This window comes from Macrobrachium rosenbergii, chromosome 42, assembly GCF_040412425.1.
Source record: "Macrobrachium rosenbergii isolate ZJJX-2024 chromosome 42, ASM4041242v1, whole genome shotgun sequence".
In the NCBI taxonomy this organism is placed as follows: Eukaryota; Metazoa; Arthropoda; class Malacostraca; order Decapoda; family Palaemonidae; genus Macrobrachium; species Macrobrachium rosenbergii.
The window spans coordinates 15,763,933-15,782,231 of record NC_089782.1 but is presented as its reverse complement, the minus strand read 5'-3'; the positions used below and the strand labels follow the sequence as shown (position 1 = coordinate 15,782,231).

Below are 18,299 nucleotides of genomic sequence, written 5' to 3'. Positions count from 1 at the left end.
CCTCAACAAAACAGTTGTGGTGCACACGGACAATACCATGGCCTTAGCTTATGTTCACAAGCAAGGCAGTACTCAATCCTTCTCTCTCTGCCAGGCTGCAAGAGAATTACTGCTGTGGGCAGACCAAAATCAAGCGACACTGATCACCCACTTTATCCTGGGAAAGTTAAATGTGGTGGCGGACGAGCTGAGCCATCAAAAGGATGTCCTTCCCACTGAGTGGACCCTGGGTCCCCTGGTATGTCTAGATCTGTGGAAGTTGTGAGACAAGCCAATGATAGACCTGTTTGCCACCTCCAGGAACCATCGTCTTCTTCTGTTTTGCTCGCCAGACCCGGATCCTTTTGCATGGATGTCATACTAGAAGATTGGTCAGATCTAGACATATGCCTTCCCAACCTTCAGCAATGATCAGGGAGGTTTTGAACAAGTTCCAGGTGCACCACAATGTGACCATGACCCTCATGGCCCGAGGGAATGGCTCCTGGACCTCCTACGTCTGTTGGTGGACTACCCAAGACTGCTTTCCCAAAAAGTATCACTACTCAGACAACCCTACTTCAGAAGCCACCGCCAAGGGTTGTCCACTCTTGCCCTGAAAGGCTTCAGACTGTCCGTAAGCTGCTCAGAGCGAAGGGTTTTTCAAGGGAAGCTGCAGAGGCTATTGCAAAGTGCAGAAGAAAGTCTTCTAGCCTTGTTTACCAGGCCAATTGGACAGTCTTTCAACAATGGTGCCACAACTGCAATGTCTCATCTTCTGAGACCATTTTAATTCAGATTGCGGATTTTCTCCTTTTTCTGAGGAATACCAGGAACTTGCCTTCCTCTAGCATTAAAGGTTATCAGGCAGTGCTTAGCTCAGTTTTCAAGCATAGAGGCCTGGATTTCTCATTGAACTCTGACATCAAAGACCTGATAAAGTTGTTCGATTTGATGAAACAGAAAAAGGGCAGCACTTTGGTCTCGTGGAATCTGGATGTGGTCCTGAAATGGCTGGCTGGCCCATCTTTTGAGCACCTTCATTCTGGTTCTCTTTGGAATCTGACGCATAAGACTCTCTTCCTCTTTGCTTTAGTTACAGCTAAGTGCATCAGCGAAATACAAGCTATTGACAAGAGAGTGGGTTTCACTAAAGGAGATGCAGTTTGCTCCTTCACCTTAGGTGTTCTGGCCAAGAACGAGGACCCGTCCAAGCCCTGGCCTTGTCCATTTACTGTTAAGAACTTAATGGATATTCTCGGTCCAGAGGAGGAAGAGGTAGTGCTGTGTCTAGTCAGAGTTTTGAGATACTACCTGAATAGGACAGAAAATGGGTCCAGCTAGTAATCTTTGGTGTTCTGTAAGGAACCCATCTCGTCCTCTGTCAAAGAAACCATTTCCGTTCCTCTTAAGAGATTTGATTAGAGAAGCACATTCCCAGATCCAGGTGGACATTTTACCAAACTTTGAAATGAGAGCGCACGATATCAGAGCGGTGTCTACTTCCTTGGCTTTTAGACATAACATGTCCTTGACCTCCATTATCCAGTCTGCCTACTGGAGGTGCAGGTCCATTTTCGCTTCTCACTACCTGAAGGAAGTAGAAACATGCTTTAATGATTGTAGTACCTTGGGTCTGTTATCAGTGGCTGGCATGGTATTGGGTGAAGAATTATAGGAAGCACTTTTTCTCTCCTATCTTTTTGTCGTGGTGTAGGGTTTTCGAGTTTTTGGGGAGCGTGGGGGTACAAGGTACCTGGAGTATCCACCAGTCTTAGTGGACAGGTTGTGGTTTTTATCAAGTTTTTCAGAGTAGGTGACAGCTTTGTCTGGTTTTTTAATGTTGGTACTGCGCCCAGGGCAAGAGCACCCTATTGTATGCTTTGTTAGCCATCAGGCATATCCTCCATTACAAAGCTCCCACTTAAGTAGAGGCGCAACTGCTGAACAGCCACGCCACTACGAGTTAAGATGAGCACCAACCAGAGGCAGTATAGTATTCACCTGCAGTAACTCTCTTACCAGGTAAGGAAACAACAAGCATTGCATACAATGCTGGCAGATTTTTTCTATTTCAAATTCATTATCATTCTTTAATGTTTTGGAGTAGACTGTGTCCATGTATCCCACCTCCATTCATTGTGGGATTCAGCTATGTAATTACTTGGTAAGTTACTTATATGAAAATGACATTTTCATAATAAAATTGTTTCATATATACTGAACAAGCACTGCCGCTAAATTCAAAAAGTTGCCATGCGAGGTAGATACATTAGTTATGTAATTACGCGGTAAGAATATGAAACAATTTTATTTTGAAAATGTTATTTTTGGTTACTTTGATTTTCTGTCTCATCTTCTCCATTCCAGTCTCCCTCTTTTAAACTTTTTAGTCTAATTTAGTTTCTAACACCGGTCCACTGTGGTAGATCTCAGGAATCCATTCTACAATAGTTTGTAGCTTAATCCATATTTTTCCTGGGGCAACATTTATCTTAGATTATTTTAGTGTACCTTCCAGTGTCTTTGGAGCTGGTACATTTGCTCAGTTAGAGCTGGTACATTTGCTCAGTAAATTATTCATAGTACACCCCTTTTTCCTAGTCTATTGTTAAATTTCTTTTTCAGTTCTCTAGAAGGCAGCTCACTGTACAGCTTGCTTTTGTAGCTGATTTCCTTAGTAAAAAGCAAGTAAAAGGAGGTCAGTATGAGCAGCTATGCATGTCTTTGTCTGCTCACTATAAAAAGGAGTATATTTCCTTTACATTCCTGTGTTGTTGGCAGAATTTTTCTTACCAGAAGCAGATAGTCTCAAATTGGTATATATCCTCGAAGAGATGGGTAATATAGGAGTCAAAATCATTGATTCAGGTTTTTGGAATGCCTCTTCCAGATTCTCTACAATCCTGCCAATTATGCAAATGGTATTTGGTGTTTTTTCGAGGAACTTGGGCTTTAGGCTTTTAGCAGCGGTGCATTGTCAGTATCATGTGGAATAGGAAGAGTTCGTCAGGGAATGACTGGATTTATATTTAACAGTTCCTTAATGGAAGACAATATATCTGGCACCCTTCTGTTACATTTAGGGCAAGCTATGAAGATTGCACCATTGGGGAATTAATAGTAGCCGCCGGACAGCATATGGAAACTTAGTGTGGAAATATGGATAAAAGAAAATTCTTTGAAAATATTTTTAGGGTATTTGAAGAGTTATAAGTTTTATCATGTAATTTTTAACTTAATGATATATCAGCATTGCATGGTCCACAGTTGTAGCGCAGTGAGAAGTCCATATTATAAATTACTACATTGCTGAGAAATATATCCAGCAGGCTGGAAAATAGACAGGTCTTATAGACTGAGCCAGTTTAGACATTTAGTAAGAGGGGATTAGGAACAGAATACAGTCCAGCCTCTAAATCCAGCACTCCATGGTCCAGGATCTTTTTGAATTATCCGCCATTAGTTCATGAGCAGCCACAAGGGCGGTGCCACACGTCATTTCAGTTTTGGGATTTTTTTTGGATTTCAGAACTGGAGCTTGCTCTGTAAAACACATGCACAGTTTATTACCAATGAAAACATTCTGTGAAATTCAAATATATACAGCATACAAAAGAATCATAATTTTTTCTGCTGTATATACTCATGTATTAACCAATCTTGTGTATCATGCAGTCATTAAAATTTCATCCAAAAACATGATTTCATCATATAGTTACATCGTGTATAGTGTGAGATGTATTTTCAGTAGATTACACTGGACTAGGCTTTCTATGCCTGTCTTGGTTTCGGTAGATACCATTGAAAATGCATATTATATCTGAGTTAACTTTTAACTAATAAATAGGCATAGAAACCAAAGTTCTTTAGGTTAAATGTAAATCTTCTTACATTAAATCAGGCTCACCAATCATGTGACTTGTCTAAGAATTCATCACTATTTCTTCTAATTAACAACCACTTACTACTGTGTACAAGACACTGCCATAAGCAACAGCAAGACTGACGTAAACAATCGAATCAAGAAACAGCTGCTTGCCAGTAACTAACACTTGTTTATAAAGGGTTGAGTTACAGTTGTCGACTTGTTGAAAATTTGCTAATTTTCAATGGTGACTTCCATAAGTAAAAATATAAAATAAATATTTATTCATCCTTCTTGCAATGGAGAGGAAAGTGTTAAGAAAGCATGCCACTAAATTTACAGTTGTCGCTGTGGCAGAATAAATGAATAATGTGCAGGCCACAAAACATTTTGGAAGAGGCAAAAGCAACACCAGATACTGGCAAAATTACACCTGTACTTTATTTAATTTACTGCATTTATAAATAAAGTAATTTACGTTTTTAAACTCAGCTTTGATAATTTACATAAAAAGACAAATCTCTGAAATGCATTTCATTTAGCAACTAATGGCTGTGATGATGTCAGTAAAATGTAGTCAGTTGGCTGATGATTTTAAGAATATAAACATTAGCAGAATGCAAATGGCATGCGACTGCTTTATTCATAAATTATAATACAATAATAATATGACAATAATGTATGAAATGTAATTGCATACAGTATGTAAAACAAGTTTTACTTTACTTAAATTATCATTATTCTGAATACAACTGTATTGTTTGACTTTTGCAAATGGATATGTCGGTGTAACAACCTAACCGGGGCCAATAGTCTTCCTGTCTCTCACTCGCTCACTCACTCACACGTGCGGGTTTAAGAAGCAAAAGCAGCAGATTTTTAGGTTTTTGCTGAAAACTAAAGCTAGAAAATTTGAAGTGCCAGAAAACATTGAAGGGTGCCAGGAGATCAGAAATTGGCAGTGTGCATATGGAGAAGTTTAAGCTCCGACTTACTGCAGCTGTAAGCATTCCCGGAGAGATGCTTATAGAGCAGTCCAGAATTTTCCTAGGGAGCTAAACCTGACGAATGACAGTGATTATTCATAAGCTTTGTTCTACTTTTGATAACACAGCACTTCATCTGTGGAATGAACTGGCAAGACTTTGTGTACATAGGGGGTTTTTTAGGGGTGATTTCTATCATTTGGGATTTTCTGTGGTCCGACAGTGGTCTGGTCCTAAGGGTGCCAGTTTAAAGAGGTCGGACTGTAGTAGATATGGAAGTAGCAGGAAAATTGCCTGTAGGAATGGCCAGATAGGCATGTGGAAAGAGCATAGATAACAACCCAAACCATTTGTGAATTCAGGCAAAAATGCAAGATATCAGGGGGAAAATGATGCACAAACAGTAGTGATGAGGATGATGATGATTCACTTTATGTGCTCTTTCCCACTTTAATCTTCCTCATATGTCCAATATTATTCAATATTTACCATTGCAGAGGTTTCTTTGATAGAAATTTAATCATTAGACTACAGAGTCACAGATGCAAAGCAGTTGGTTCTATTCCTTTCTGCATTAAGAGTTATGTGGTACAGGTTCAGGTCACAAGTCATCCTTGTGTTAGTGAAGGCTAGCCAAGTTTTTCCTTCTTACCATATATTGTCCATTTTTAGGAACTCCATTTCAAAGCAAGACATTGGTTTAGTCCTTTTACATAGACCAGCAGGGAAAACATTTACTCAATGATTTGTACCAGTTATATAATGCATTTTGCATCTCAGAGCCCCTTTTATTCACTTGCAAAATTAATTTACTCTTGTTGTGGTTGTTATATGTTCTGCACACCAAAGAATTTTCTTTAAAATAATGTTATGTGATCTTCACATGATATTTTCAGGTACTGTACTTCAAAAATCAGAAAGACTTATATAAAAGTTTGTGATATAATGCTGTAATTCTTTAAGAATTTTATAGAGAATGGAGCTATAAGAATCAGAAAAACAGCACTGAATCATCCATCTCTTTCTAATTCATAACAAAATAATCACATAGCATTTAGATTTTATTTTTCCTTGCAGGTAGATTCAGGATAGGGAATCCATGCATTGGATTTCCTCTTGCCATTTAATACAGGTAGCTGTTACTAGGCCCATTAAATAGTTGTTGGGAACAAAATCCCTATGACAGAATTTACTTTTCGTTCTTTTCAGACACGTGAGGCTTGCTCTTTTCCCCAGAGTAAAGGCAGTGATGGTGGGAATGATAATAATAAGACTTCCGAGGCGCAGGATCCTCGTACGTTGTATCACTGTCCGTACTGTCGGTATTCAAGTCAATTTCATGCATTATATGTTGAGCACCTTGCTACTCACACAAGAGAGAAGATGTTTTCTTGCACATACTGCTCTTATAGGTCTTTTCGCAAGAGCGTTGTCACAAAGCACATGAAAACACATCATGATTTCTGATTTAGTCCCAAAGCTCTGAGAGACCTCTTGGTGATATCATATCTCACCCTAATGTCACTGTATTCCTTTGCAGTTGTTGTTTAGCATCAAAAATAATATTCATGGTATGTGATGCAATATTTATATGTACTGTATATATATTTTAGTACTGAAACATTAAAGGAATATAAAAAGAAAAATTTGCCTTGAAATTTCAGTACAAAACATTTTCATTCTGAATAGCAAACTTCAATATGTAGGGGGTATTGATTATTGCCAGGAACCAAAAACTATATTTTTCTCCTACCAAAGAACTATATGTAGCAGTTTTGCTCTAAATCATGTAAAAAGTGTGCCAAAAATTATAAATAAATTCTTAATTTTGTCATGCTGCTTTTGTTGATTTCTAAACTAACTTCAGCCTTGAAATGACTTCCTAGTCATGCACAATCTTTAAAATTAATTTAGGTAGTTTGATGTAAACATATTTTTGGTGATTAACTTGGGTATTAAGAGTTCATACATCCCATATCCTTTCTAAGTCATTAAATTGCACTAGTAGGTTCTGATGTGCAGTTTTTATCCCACAGATTTTATGAGGATATGTTGCAAAGCCAAATCCATGAACACATAGTATCCAGATTAATGAGACATTACTTTGGTTACTCATAGTTTAGGATCTGAAACTGATTGTGTACAATGAAATGTGACTTTTAAGGGCAAAGCTTCTTATTTTCTTCTGCAATTCTCTTAAGCTGTTCAATTTTAGAAATCTGTGGGAAAAGTTTTCCATACAAAATTAGTTTTGAAAAATGACAGACTGACCAGTAAGTGTATGCAGTGTTATAGCATTCATGATTGTGTTTTAATAACTATATGGTTATCTTTTGCATAGATAATTACATTACCCTCGACTTAGATTTTTAGCATTCCTTCCAAAGTAGATTCTTAATAGTATTTTTCTTTACTACGACAACTTAAATTTAATTGATGGTATTGAGCTCAAATTTACCATTTCACTTTAAAAATGATTTGGTTATTGTTGATATAAAAGAGCAAGTCTCACAGTTTTGTTGTACCATAAATCTTGAAAAGTAGATTAGGCAAGATGAGTAGCGGTAAATCTTTTGAGTTTGTAAAAGACCTTTTGGGCACATTTGGTGTTCATTATGTTTCTCGTTTCAGAACTGTGAGGCTTGTAGCACAAAGAAGGTTCATCTGTGCTCTTCCTGCTATTACTCCACCCCCTGGCACAGTGTGTTTGTGCGCCACATTCGCAAACACACAGGGGAAAAGCCTTTCTGTTGCCCCTTTTGCCCTTTCCGATCCGGCTGGAAGAGCCACCTGGCAAGCCATATCAAGAAGAACCATGCATTTCAATAGCACTCTGCATCTGGTCAAATTTCAAGATTCTCTTCCTCCTCCCACTTTGTTTCACACACTAGCTTGCCTCCATGCATCTTCCCTTTCTCATATTTCCCTTTTTATTTTCTAAATTGCTTGGTGAAGGAAGATGAAAAAAATCGTGATCATTCTTAGAGGTCTTTTTATTACTGTTGGGTTGTTTGTTTTGACACATTGGAGTAGGATGCATTTTCTATTTTTATTTTGTTACCCTGTTGAATGGCAAAGTACAGTATCTTTACTTCCTAAAATTGACCTTCATTGTTATATAATAGCCAACACCTTTTATATGTTACTTTCACTGTTGTATAAGTAGCATATAAATAGACTTTACCTGCCAGTTTCACTTTTAACATCTATAGTATTATACATTGGTTCAGTTATGGCTTTTAATTGTTGTCTATGATATTTTTCAGTAAAACTTAGACTTTTTATGTAGTTCAACACTCAACAAAAGTAGAATTTACATTCCATTCATTTTACTTTTGAAAACAGTAGAAAATAGAGTTCTTTTCACATATATATAAAGTAGCCATAAATGTTTATTCATTGTTAAGGATAATGGCATAGAAATAATGTAGCTTTAAACATGACTGCTCCGAGCTGTCCTAACCTTGCATGCCTTACTGGTAAACTTGAATAAGAAAAGTCCTCTCCAAGCAATTCCTCTGCTTATCAGTCTTAATTTTACCATATGTAGAAAAGTTACTAACAGCTTCCAAAGATTTTTCAAGTATACAGTAGATATATGGTAGATATATTTTATTAAACAAAAGAAAATCAAAGCAAATGTACCATAAAACCCTTTTCGGTGTTGCAGTAGCATAGAATGTGTCAACAACTGTTCATACAGTATATCAGTTTTTTCTATTAGAGATGAATTGGATGTCAGAATTGAGATATGCAGATGCTGCACTTACTAATTTGCACGTGAAAAACTGTGCAGATGTTGCACAGACCAAATATCCAAAACATCTCTAATATTTACTTCATTGCAAATGCAGATGCAGATGTTTTTATTTATCCAGAGCCGATGCAGATGCAGATATGAAAAACTATACAGATGTTCTGCATATATCTGATGCATCTGTGGTTTATATGGACACCTCTTTCAGACAAGTTTTTTGGAGGGTATCTGTGAATTGTACAAGTTAGTCTTCACCATATCTTGTAAAAAGACAATTTTGTCACTGAATTGTCAAATTAAATGTAAATAAACTTCTAGTCTCTAATTTTAGTGTATATAACTATATTTTAACTTTATATTTTCATTATAAAACCAACTTCCTCTGCTGTATTAGGATTATGCAAAATAACTCATGGAAACATTTGTGTACAGTTATATTGAGCTAGAAAGGTAAACATTACTTTCAGATAAATCCTAGGAACAGTTTTCTTCTTAGCTAAACACTTGACCAATGGAAACATGGCTTAATGGATAATTTGCTGAATGAAACCTCATTACATACTTTATGATGTGGGACCCACCTGGGCAGAACAGACATGTCATCTAATTAATTTTGTGTTTTTTATTCATATTTTTACACAACAGTGACTTCTTGTACTTACAGTTAGGCCAAAAAAATATTAAAACAAGAGTAACATTCTATGTTTCATATTCAAATGAAACATTGTTAAAGTAACCCTTTTCCCACTTTGTACTAACCACATTTAAAATAATACCAAACATCTTTCCCCCTAAAGGCGTGATGTGAAGGTGCCCATTCAGCAAAATGTCTGTTGACTAAACAAGCAGGAACCATTTTCCTTTGTGTACTGTAGTTATGAAATTATTTTTTTGTTTAGCCATTTACTGTATATTTCTTGGAAATGTTCTTTTTGTAAAATGTTTTATTTACCAGGAGATCAATTATATAAAAATATTAGTCTGGTACAGTTAATTCAGTTTTTCAAAATTTGCAGTGTGACTAATTTCTTGAGTATTAGTAAAATCAGCAATAAACCATTATTGTATTAGAAACTCATTTTGATAAATGTAAAGCTCTAATAGGTAATGGCTTATTTCAACAGTGCAAGATCATGTATGTTTTGTAAAATTACTTTATGCAAATACAGAAATGGGGAAAGACTATACAGTGGTTTGTCGGCATACGAATGATTTGTTATTCATATTTTCATTATATGAAGTAAAATTTTTGAAAACTTTTGTTTCTGTGGACAAGCTAAAAATTCGATTTAAGAGCTGCTAGGTGGAATCTGCCGCCACAGCCGCCCGGGATTGTGGATGGAGAGAAGGGATCCCCTCAGGCCTGGATGATAGCGGAAGGGCCATGTGGATGTAGGGACGGAAGGAGGTAGTGGGAAGGCAATAAAACGACTGAGACGATGGTTCTCTTTACTAAAATGTCAGTGGGGATGAGTTACTTTTACAGTGCTAAAAAATTGTAAAAAGCAAGTGTCACTTGATAGGTATTTTACTGTAACAAAAAGAAGGGATTTAGGCAAATCAAATGTAAGTGAAAGCAAACGGAGGTGAAACATAGCCCGGTCCAAGTGGTACATACAGCTGGGAAGTCAGTGGGAAGCAAACCCCCATCTCTCACCCAATAACCCACCACCATCCCCTCCCTCTCCTCTCTACCATCTCACTCAGCCCAGTCCCAAACACTCACTAAAGGTAAGACTTTTTCAATTTTTTATTGTTACTGTATTGCATTTGATTGTTTTTATATTGTGTCATTATGTTAAATTTATTGTGAAATTCCCTTCTTTTATTTTTTATGTGAATTGTTATTGTTTAAATGTACATACAGTAACGTTTTTACTGTCTCTTCTCCTCTCCTCAGCAGTATAAATGCTCCCTCCCTCCTCCCTTTATCTCAAGTCAGCTGTGCATCACTGCAGTGACATATGATTTGTTCATCTTTTATGTTGAATATGGTTATCATTAAACTATATACAGTGTTGTGCTTGCACTAAAAATAATTGTATTAATGTGGGTACAAAGGGTAGATATGGAGGAATTTCTTGAGTGAGGGACAATTTAATTGAATTCCCATTATTCCTCATGGGAATATTTGGATCAATATACAAACATTTCGATATACAAATTGGAATTGGGAATGAATTTAATTCGTATACCAGGGAGCCACTGTATCACCCATTCTTACTGTTAACTGTATTTGTAGAGATTAGTAACTTCCTTGATCTCATAACTCTTGTTATCTACACCATTGTTTTTGTGTGGCACATATGATTGAGTAACTGAAAATTGACTCAATACAGAACAATTTTACTTGACAATGTATTCAAAAGTCTTACACAGATTTGTAACTCATGCTGCTAATTTTCAAATCACAGGACTTCCAAGATAATTTTGTTGGTAAGGTCCTCCTTTGACGGTTAGTTTGCAGTATGATTTTATGGTGAAAGGCTTTGATTCCTGTGCTTTATTCAAGTAATGTTTACTCTTCGTTTTATTTTAATTTAAAAAGTCTTTTTATAATAAACACTTAAAGTTTCCTCTTGTATTTACCTTAATAATATGTAATGGAGCTGTAAATGGTGGCTGCTACATCAAAAGACCTTGGGCATGCCACCCTTTCTCATGAAGACTCGCACATTCAAAGGTAAGGCTTAGCCGTCTCAACTCTCACAAGCCTGGTTTGTAAGGTTTGTACTTGACGAGTTACATTGAGATGTAATTTATTACGACTTTAGTGGATAAATTAAAAATTATGTTTTGACAAAAATAATTTTATAAAGATATGTTTCTGATATTTGATATACATATTGGTTGAAAGCTGGACAATCCTCAAAATACGTTTGACTGCAAGCGTTATTTATTCATCTTTGCATTCAGGGATAGTGTGTGTGGGTTATTCATCAAATACACATGGATCAGATTAAGTGTGACCAATTGGGGGTAAGTGAAATTTTACTTCTTTATTGTCTTATTGTTCAGTGACACTTCATCACATATTTAATTGCATTCATCACTTATAGGTGAAGTGTTGTAAAGAAAAACGTCATCTGGGTATTTGTGCTTGTTAAATAAAAGTTTAATTTTTCTTAAAAGCCATTGATTAGCACTGTCTACTGACATGTTTGTTTAAGGTGTGTAAGATACAGAATTACAGTAAATTGCGAAAGTTCTCTCCTATATTCCTCCTTTTCTGTTAGGCCAAGCCATGTCTTTTTTTTTTTTTTTTTTTTTTTTTTTTGTCTACCCATTATCCTCCTCTATTCAAGGAACAGCTGAATTACCTTTTAAGTTTAAATTAAGTTTAAAAAAAAACTGCTCTTAGTGATTCTAGATATTTTGCTATTTTGATTTAAATACCCACTAGGGCCTCTTTTGGTTATATGTACCTTTGTGTAATTTTTATTTGTTCCTAATACCTGTAGCGTGCTTTTATCATAAACATTCTTATCAAGTCTAAGTTTGCATCTAACCCATTTTTCCATGATTTTCCAAGTCCTCCTTCATCCTACTGCTTCCATATCTATTAGTTCTCTGACCAACTGTTCCTCATCACTTCTCATATCACTTCCAAATTTTCTCATTCTCTGAGGTTTTGGTTTACATTTTCAGCCTATTGATACCAAAGCTCTCTGTCAATTCCTTATTCATATGATTTTCCCACAGTACTCTGGCCATGAACATTTCAAAATATAATCCATTTTCCTTGTCAGTGCCTATGTTTTCACTGCATAGATTAGTGCAAGTATTATGTACTAGTCTGCTGTCTCTGCTAATGGGACTTTTTTTTTACCAGTAGTCTACCTCTCTCTCTCTCCATTTCATCCAGTTACTTTCTTATTGCTCTCTCAATCCCCGTTTCACAGTCTAGTGCCTTCTGAAGGTAACAGAAATGATATGCGGATTCTTAACTCTCTACTCTTCCCAATTTGCTCTTGTAATACATTTCTGCCATCAAAAATCTCTTATTCCATGTATCATGTAATCCGTAGCACCTCTTGTGACATCTTCAGTTACATTTGGTACACCTTAACTATGTAAACTTTGTCGATTGTTTTACTTTGCATCCTTTCCATTCACCATGCGCTTTGTTTGTTCCTACACAAATACAAACGCTCAGTCTTTACATATGGAAATACCTTCAGTGCAGCTGGAAACCAGTCATTCAATACTTACCGTTGTTGGCTAGTTAACTACCAGCGGTAGGGTGGGGAGTCCCACCATTCCGTCCAGCAATGCATCCACTTACGCCAGAAGAGAAGCGCGCATCACACTCTCCTCTGCCGGTCTGGTTTTCCTTTAACTCGCCTCTACGATCCTGGTTTTTTTGTGTAATTGTTCTTATATGATATTTGTCTATGTTTTTTTTGTGATTGCATATTGTTGATTTAGATAAAAAAATCCATGCCTCGTTACAGCCTAAGGAGAGGAAGCCTCGTGCCATGAGGCACTGCCCAGGCACAGGGAACATTCCTTGCAAGCACTTCATTTCCCACCGTGAGATTGACCTGCACTCATACACACAATGCCATAGCCGTGAGTGTAATCAGAGTAGCCCTTGTGTGGAGTGTTGTGAATGGCCTTCGGAGCAATGGGTGCAGTTTGCTTGGAAGAGGAAATATTAGAGGAAGGCTTCTTGCACATCGTCGGAGGGTTACACGCCCCAGGTGACAACTAAGGTTGCCAATCCATCGAGTTCCTTCCTTCCTCCAGTGACACTGCCTGTTATTGCTACCCCTCCCCAGGGAGAGGTTACTCCTTCACTTTCTCCTATTGTTTTGTCAATGTAGAGTCCGTGGGGAGGATCCCCCCCCCCGGCTTTTTCAGGTTTGGGGGAGATTCAGTAGATGTTAGGGGAACTTAAGGAGCTATGGCCCTCCCTAGGTCTCTCTGGGGTGCCTTCGGTACGGGGATTGATTTCACATCTCAAGAGCCTCAGTGACAACTCATGTGACTACTGCTTCTGTAATCATGGCTACAGCCACAGTTGCTATGTTGACTGGGACCACGGCCATGGCCGTGGCTCCCACAGTCACACATTCTGTGTTGATTGCATTGATTCCTTCAACCCCCATGCTTCCTTCGACATCCTCCTCCTCAGAGGATATCCTTCTTCAAGCCTTGGTTGAGAAGTATCAACGCAACAGTAAGAAGAGGTCGAAGAAGAGACCTCGCCAGTCACCTTCATTGTCGTGGGTCAGTGTCTCCTCCCCTTCTTCCAAAGGTCCTATTTCGTGGACAGACCGGAGGAAGAAGGTAGCTTCTCCCTACCATAAGAAGGCCAGTAGGCCTTCATATGGTCAGCCTTCTTCCAAGGAGGGCTCTCCAGACCTCTGTGACACGGGAGCAACGGGTGCACGGGTCTCTACCGAGATCCACCGCAGTCGTGAACACCCATGTCACCAGTACTGGTACCCAGAAGTCACCTTTCAGGGCCAGTCAGTTTCCTTCCTCTGCTGCACAGGGCTCCACAGACCCATGTGTAGCAACAGCAACTGTTGCAAAGACCTCCACGGACCCCTGTGCCATGGATGCTACGCATGCGCGGATCTCCTCGGACACCTGTGTAACCGAAGGTGCAGAGGTTTCTATGAAACCCTGTGTCACTGATACCAGTTCCAGGAAGTCTTCACAGACTGTTACAGGTTCTTCTACCGCTGCACAAGATCCCAAGGACTCCCATGACACCAGTGAGTGCTTGCTGTCCACGGACTGCGGTACTGCCCATTGAGAGTGAGCTCACAGCATGCAGAAGCTGCCTCACCCCCTGCACATTCCCACACAGGAACAGTGCCAGGGTCCCAAAAAGGTGAAGCTGGAGCATGGGTCTGCTCACTTAGGAAAGCTATGAGGAGGTCCCCTGTCCAGTCTTCTTCCCTTTAGAGGCCACGACTTCGAAGAAGACTGTAGCACGTCTTCAGGATAGTTCACGTTCATGTGGATGGGTACTCTTTCCCTGGGACAGCCCCCTTGCACATTCGCGTGAACGGGTATGCTCTCCCAGGCACGTGCAGCTGTCAGTACTGCGGGCTGACAACCGCTCATGACCTTCCTCTTCTGTAGGTCTGTGAACGGTGCTAGGCCCCTCTCACCTGTCCCCTCGACTTCCTGGGGTTGTACCAGGAGCCGCGAGTCTGACAGTACTAGGGTTCGTGGTTGGGGGGCTTCTCCCCGACTCACCCCTACCACAAGGGCTTATGCCCCCAGTTTGGTCCTAGGATCGGAACGGTTGTACACTCAAGTGAAGTGATGGAGAGGGGATCAGGGGGTTCTGATAAGGGTCTCTCTCCTGCCGAGAGAGTATCCTGGGAGGACCGTGACCTGGAAGGGCTTGAAGGTCCTTTACCCCAGGGCATGGACACCCCAAACTACAGAGAACCTATGTTGAGATCATGAAACTGATCCATCAGTATACCAATCTCAGGGAAGAGACCATGGCCACTCGCGTGGATCATCCTTCTGCCCTCTAAGCTTTCTGGGGACCACAGAAGGAACCCAAAGCTTCAGTGGGCCTACCATGGTCTGATCTTACCGAAGGGGTTCTAAACCACGTGAGATCTCTGGGCAGGAGAACTCACTTATTTCTACCTGTTTGTTCAAGATACTTCCTCCTCCTCTCACTCATCAGAAGCATTTCTACACACCTGCTGAGAGGCCACTGCCAACCAAACAGGTTGTCCTGGACCTGTTTCATCTAACCCTGGTTCTGTTGCTGGACCAGCTCTGTGCAGAGGGAGTCTCCCTCTCAGCAGGCATCAGCGGCACTGGAATCGACTGCCATGACAGCATTCCAGGCTGTCTTTTGGATGGATCAATGGACTCTGTCAATGTCCAAGATCGCTTCCTCATCTTGTACAGGTTCAAGGAACCCTGAGGAAGAAGCTACATTCGAGAGGTTGATGCTGTCTAGCCCACCAGACAGCAAATCTGTGGGAAAATTTGGTTCTGAAAAGGAGGGACACAGTTCTGACTCAGATTTCCAAGTTTGAAGAATGGACCGTTGGTGGGTTCCACTTCTCTCTTCTCTAGAAAACAGTGGATGCTGCATTGGACAGACAGAGGGCTGAAAACAACAATCGTCTTGTTCATGAGGCAATGGCAAAGACTTCCTGGTCTCAGAGTGCCACTGCAGCCTGGCCTGGCACTTCCTCTACAGGCCCTAAGAAGTTCCAGACTTTGAAGGGTCCTCACAGGAATACCCAGCCTTCTGCCCGTGCCTGAAAGGGTGCGCAGTAGCAGCCCTTTCAGCTCCCTTCCCAACCTGGAAGAGGGGGCAAGAGTAAGAAGGGAGGAGGCACACTAGGGGCAGCATTCCTCCCCACATGCTGCCATTGGTTTTGGGGTGCCTGTCAAGCCATTGGGCAACATGGGAGCGATACGGCATGGAGACTTGGGGTAGTGAATGTCCTTCGGGAAGGATATTTACTTTCCTTCGAGTCTCCACCACCTCTCACCAGCCATCTGGTCCAAATCTACGTTCCCGGCTCACTGAAGGATCTCACCCTTAGGGGGGAGGTGAAAGTGTTGCTGAAGAAAGGCGCTGTGGAAGTCGTGGCAGATCAGTCTCCAGGCTTTTACAGTCTTCTCTTTCTTGTAGAGATGGAAACCGGACATAGACCTATCTCCCTTGACCAATTCGTTCGCCAGACTCGGTTCATGATGGAAACGACACAATCAGTGCTTGCGGCCATCAGGGGGTCTGACTTCATGCTTATGGTGGACCTGAAGGATGTACATTTCCAAATATCCATCCATCAGTCCTCACGCAAGTACTTCCACTTTATCCTTGGGAGATGGTGTACTAGTTCAGGGCACTCTGTTTTGGACTCTCAACCACTCCTCAGGTGATTCACGCAAGTGTTCACACTTGTGTTGACTTGGGCCCATTCACATGGGATACGTCTTCTGGGGCATCTCAATGATTGGCTAATCCTGGTGAGCTCTTGTTCACAGTTGCTCCAGGACAGGGATTGACTTCTCAAATTTTGTTGCAGCCTGGGCATTGTAATAAACTTTGAGAAGTCTGATCTCATACCCAAACAGAGGATAATGTGCCCGGACATGCTGATAGATACGGCAGTAGTGAGAGTCTTCCCCTCAGACTGTCATATCAGCACGTTCAGGGAGGCAGCGCAATTGTTCCTGTCTCGGCTGGAACAAACAGCTCAGCAGTGGCAAGTCACTTTTGGTCACCTGTCATCCTTGGAGAAGCTGGTCCCTCATGGGTGACTTCACCTTTGTTCCCTTCAGCTTCACGAGTTGACGGTGCAGGTGCACAAGTGGGCAGTAGCACACTTGGTGGAGTTGTCAGCCAGATACATTCCAGGCAAGAGGAACATAGTGGCAGACAAACTCAGTCAGCAGGGTCAAATAATAGGGACAGCGGTCCCTACACCCAGACATCGCGGAAAGATTGTTCGACCTTTGGGGATGACTGATGATAGACCTTTTTGCAACCTGGCATAACAGGAAGTTGCTGGTGTTATGCTTGGTCATCCCAGACCCATGGGCAGCAGCAGAAGACGCCTTTCAGCACACTTGGGACAGTCTCAGTGTGTATGCTTTTCCTCTGTTCTGTCTGATTCATCTGGCGATCAACAGGATAATGATCACCCCAAATCTCAGAATGACCCTGGTGGCTCCTAATTGGCCACATGCTGAATGGTACCTAGACCTGCTAGCTCTGCTATCCGAGGTACTGAGAGAGATTCCTCCCTGGCATAACCCCCTTTGCCAGCTGCATGTCGAGAGGTTCCACCAGTCTGTAGAGTCCATGTCTCTTCATGGCTGGAGACCATCCAGCATCTTTTACAAGCAAGAGGCTTTTCTCATCAAGCAGCATAAAGATGTCTGGATACCTTCGTAAGTCCTCTGCGGCTGTCTACCAGGGGAAATGGGCCATCTTCTGTGGTTGGTGTCTTAGATGGGGTATCTCTCCAATTGGAGCTACTATTCAGCAGGTAGCGGACTTTCTCTTCCTTCGCTGAGAGAAGCTTCTCTACATCTCATCTGTTAAGGGCTACAGGGCCACCTTGGGCCTAGTCCTATGCCTGAAAAGTGTTGATCTCTCCTCCTTATGGGAGACCTCTGTGCTTAAGAGCTTTGAAAAGTCTTGCCCTCCCAGGGAACTTAGGCCCCCTGAGTGGGGTGTGACTCTCGTTCCTCAGAGCCTGACTTGTGCGCCATACAAGCCCCTACGAGAGTCATCAGACAAGGATCTGACCCTTAAGGCTGTCTTCTTGCTTCCCCTGGCATCAGCGAAGAGAGTAGGCAAACTATACGGCCTTTATTTTGATGTTAAACACTTGAGGGGATGGGATCTGTCTCACTCAAATTTTTCCCAGAATTCGTAGCAAAGACTCAGAATCCGTCAGCCCCTGATGCCAGATTTGAGTCCTTCTCAATCCCCTCCCTAAAAGACTGTTGGTAATAATCCAGACAAGATGCTACTGTTTCCAGTTAGAGTGCTGCAGTACTACCTTAAGAGGACTCGGTAGCTCAGGCCTGGGTGTCGATGACTCTTCATTAGTACTGGCTCGACCAAGAAAGAGGTGTCCAAGGACACCATTTCTTTCTGGGCTTCATGAGACAATCAAACAGGCATACTCTATGGCTGACAAAGTGGGTGACAGTGCATTCCGGGCCAGACCTCACGAGGTCAGGGGCATTGGTC

At 40.9% G+C, this 18,299-nt stretch overlaps 1 protein-coding gene across 17 annotated transcripts in view; it reads left to right on the top strand.

Moving 5' to 3' along the window:
* The window catches only part of LOC136827982 (protein tramtrack, alpha isoform-like), a 39,148-nt gene extending 27,982 nt beyond the window's left edge, over window positions 1-11,166 (top strand). For 4 of the 17 annotated variants that reach the window (XR_010849871.1, XM_067085582.1, XM_067085584.1 and 1 more), the window contains one exon: window positions 7,465-11,166. Coding sequence is in view for 3 of the 17 variants with exons in the window: in XM_067085582.1 (XP_066941683.1) it covers window positions 7,465-7,662 (198 nt within the window). In the remaining 14 variants the exon portion in view is untranslated. Of the gene's footprint in view, window positions 1-6,042; window positions 6,668-7,464 lie in introns of those variants that run through there. The other 13 variants (XR_010849862.1, XR_010849866.1, XR_010849868.1 and 10 more) reach the window with 10 other exon arrangements.
* The last annotated feature ends 7,133 nt before the right edge of the window (window positions 11,167-18,299 follow it).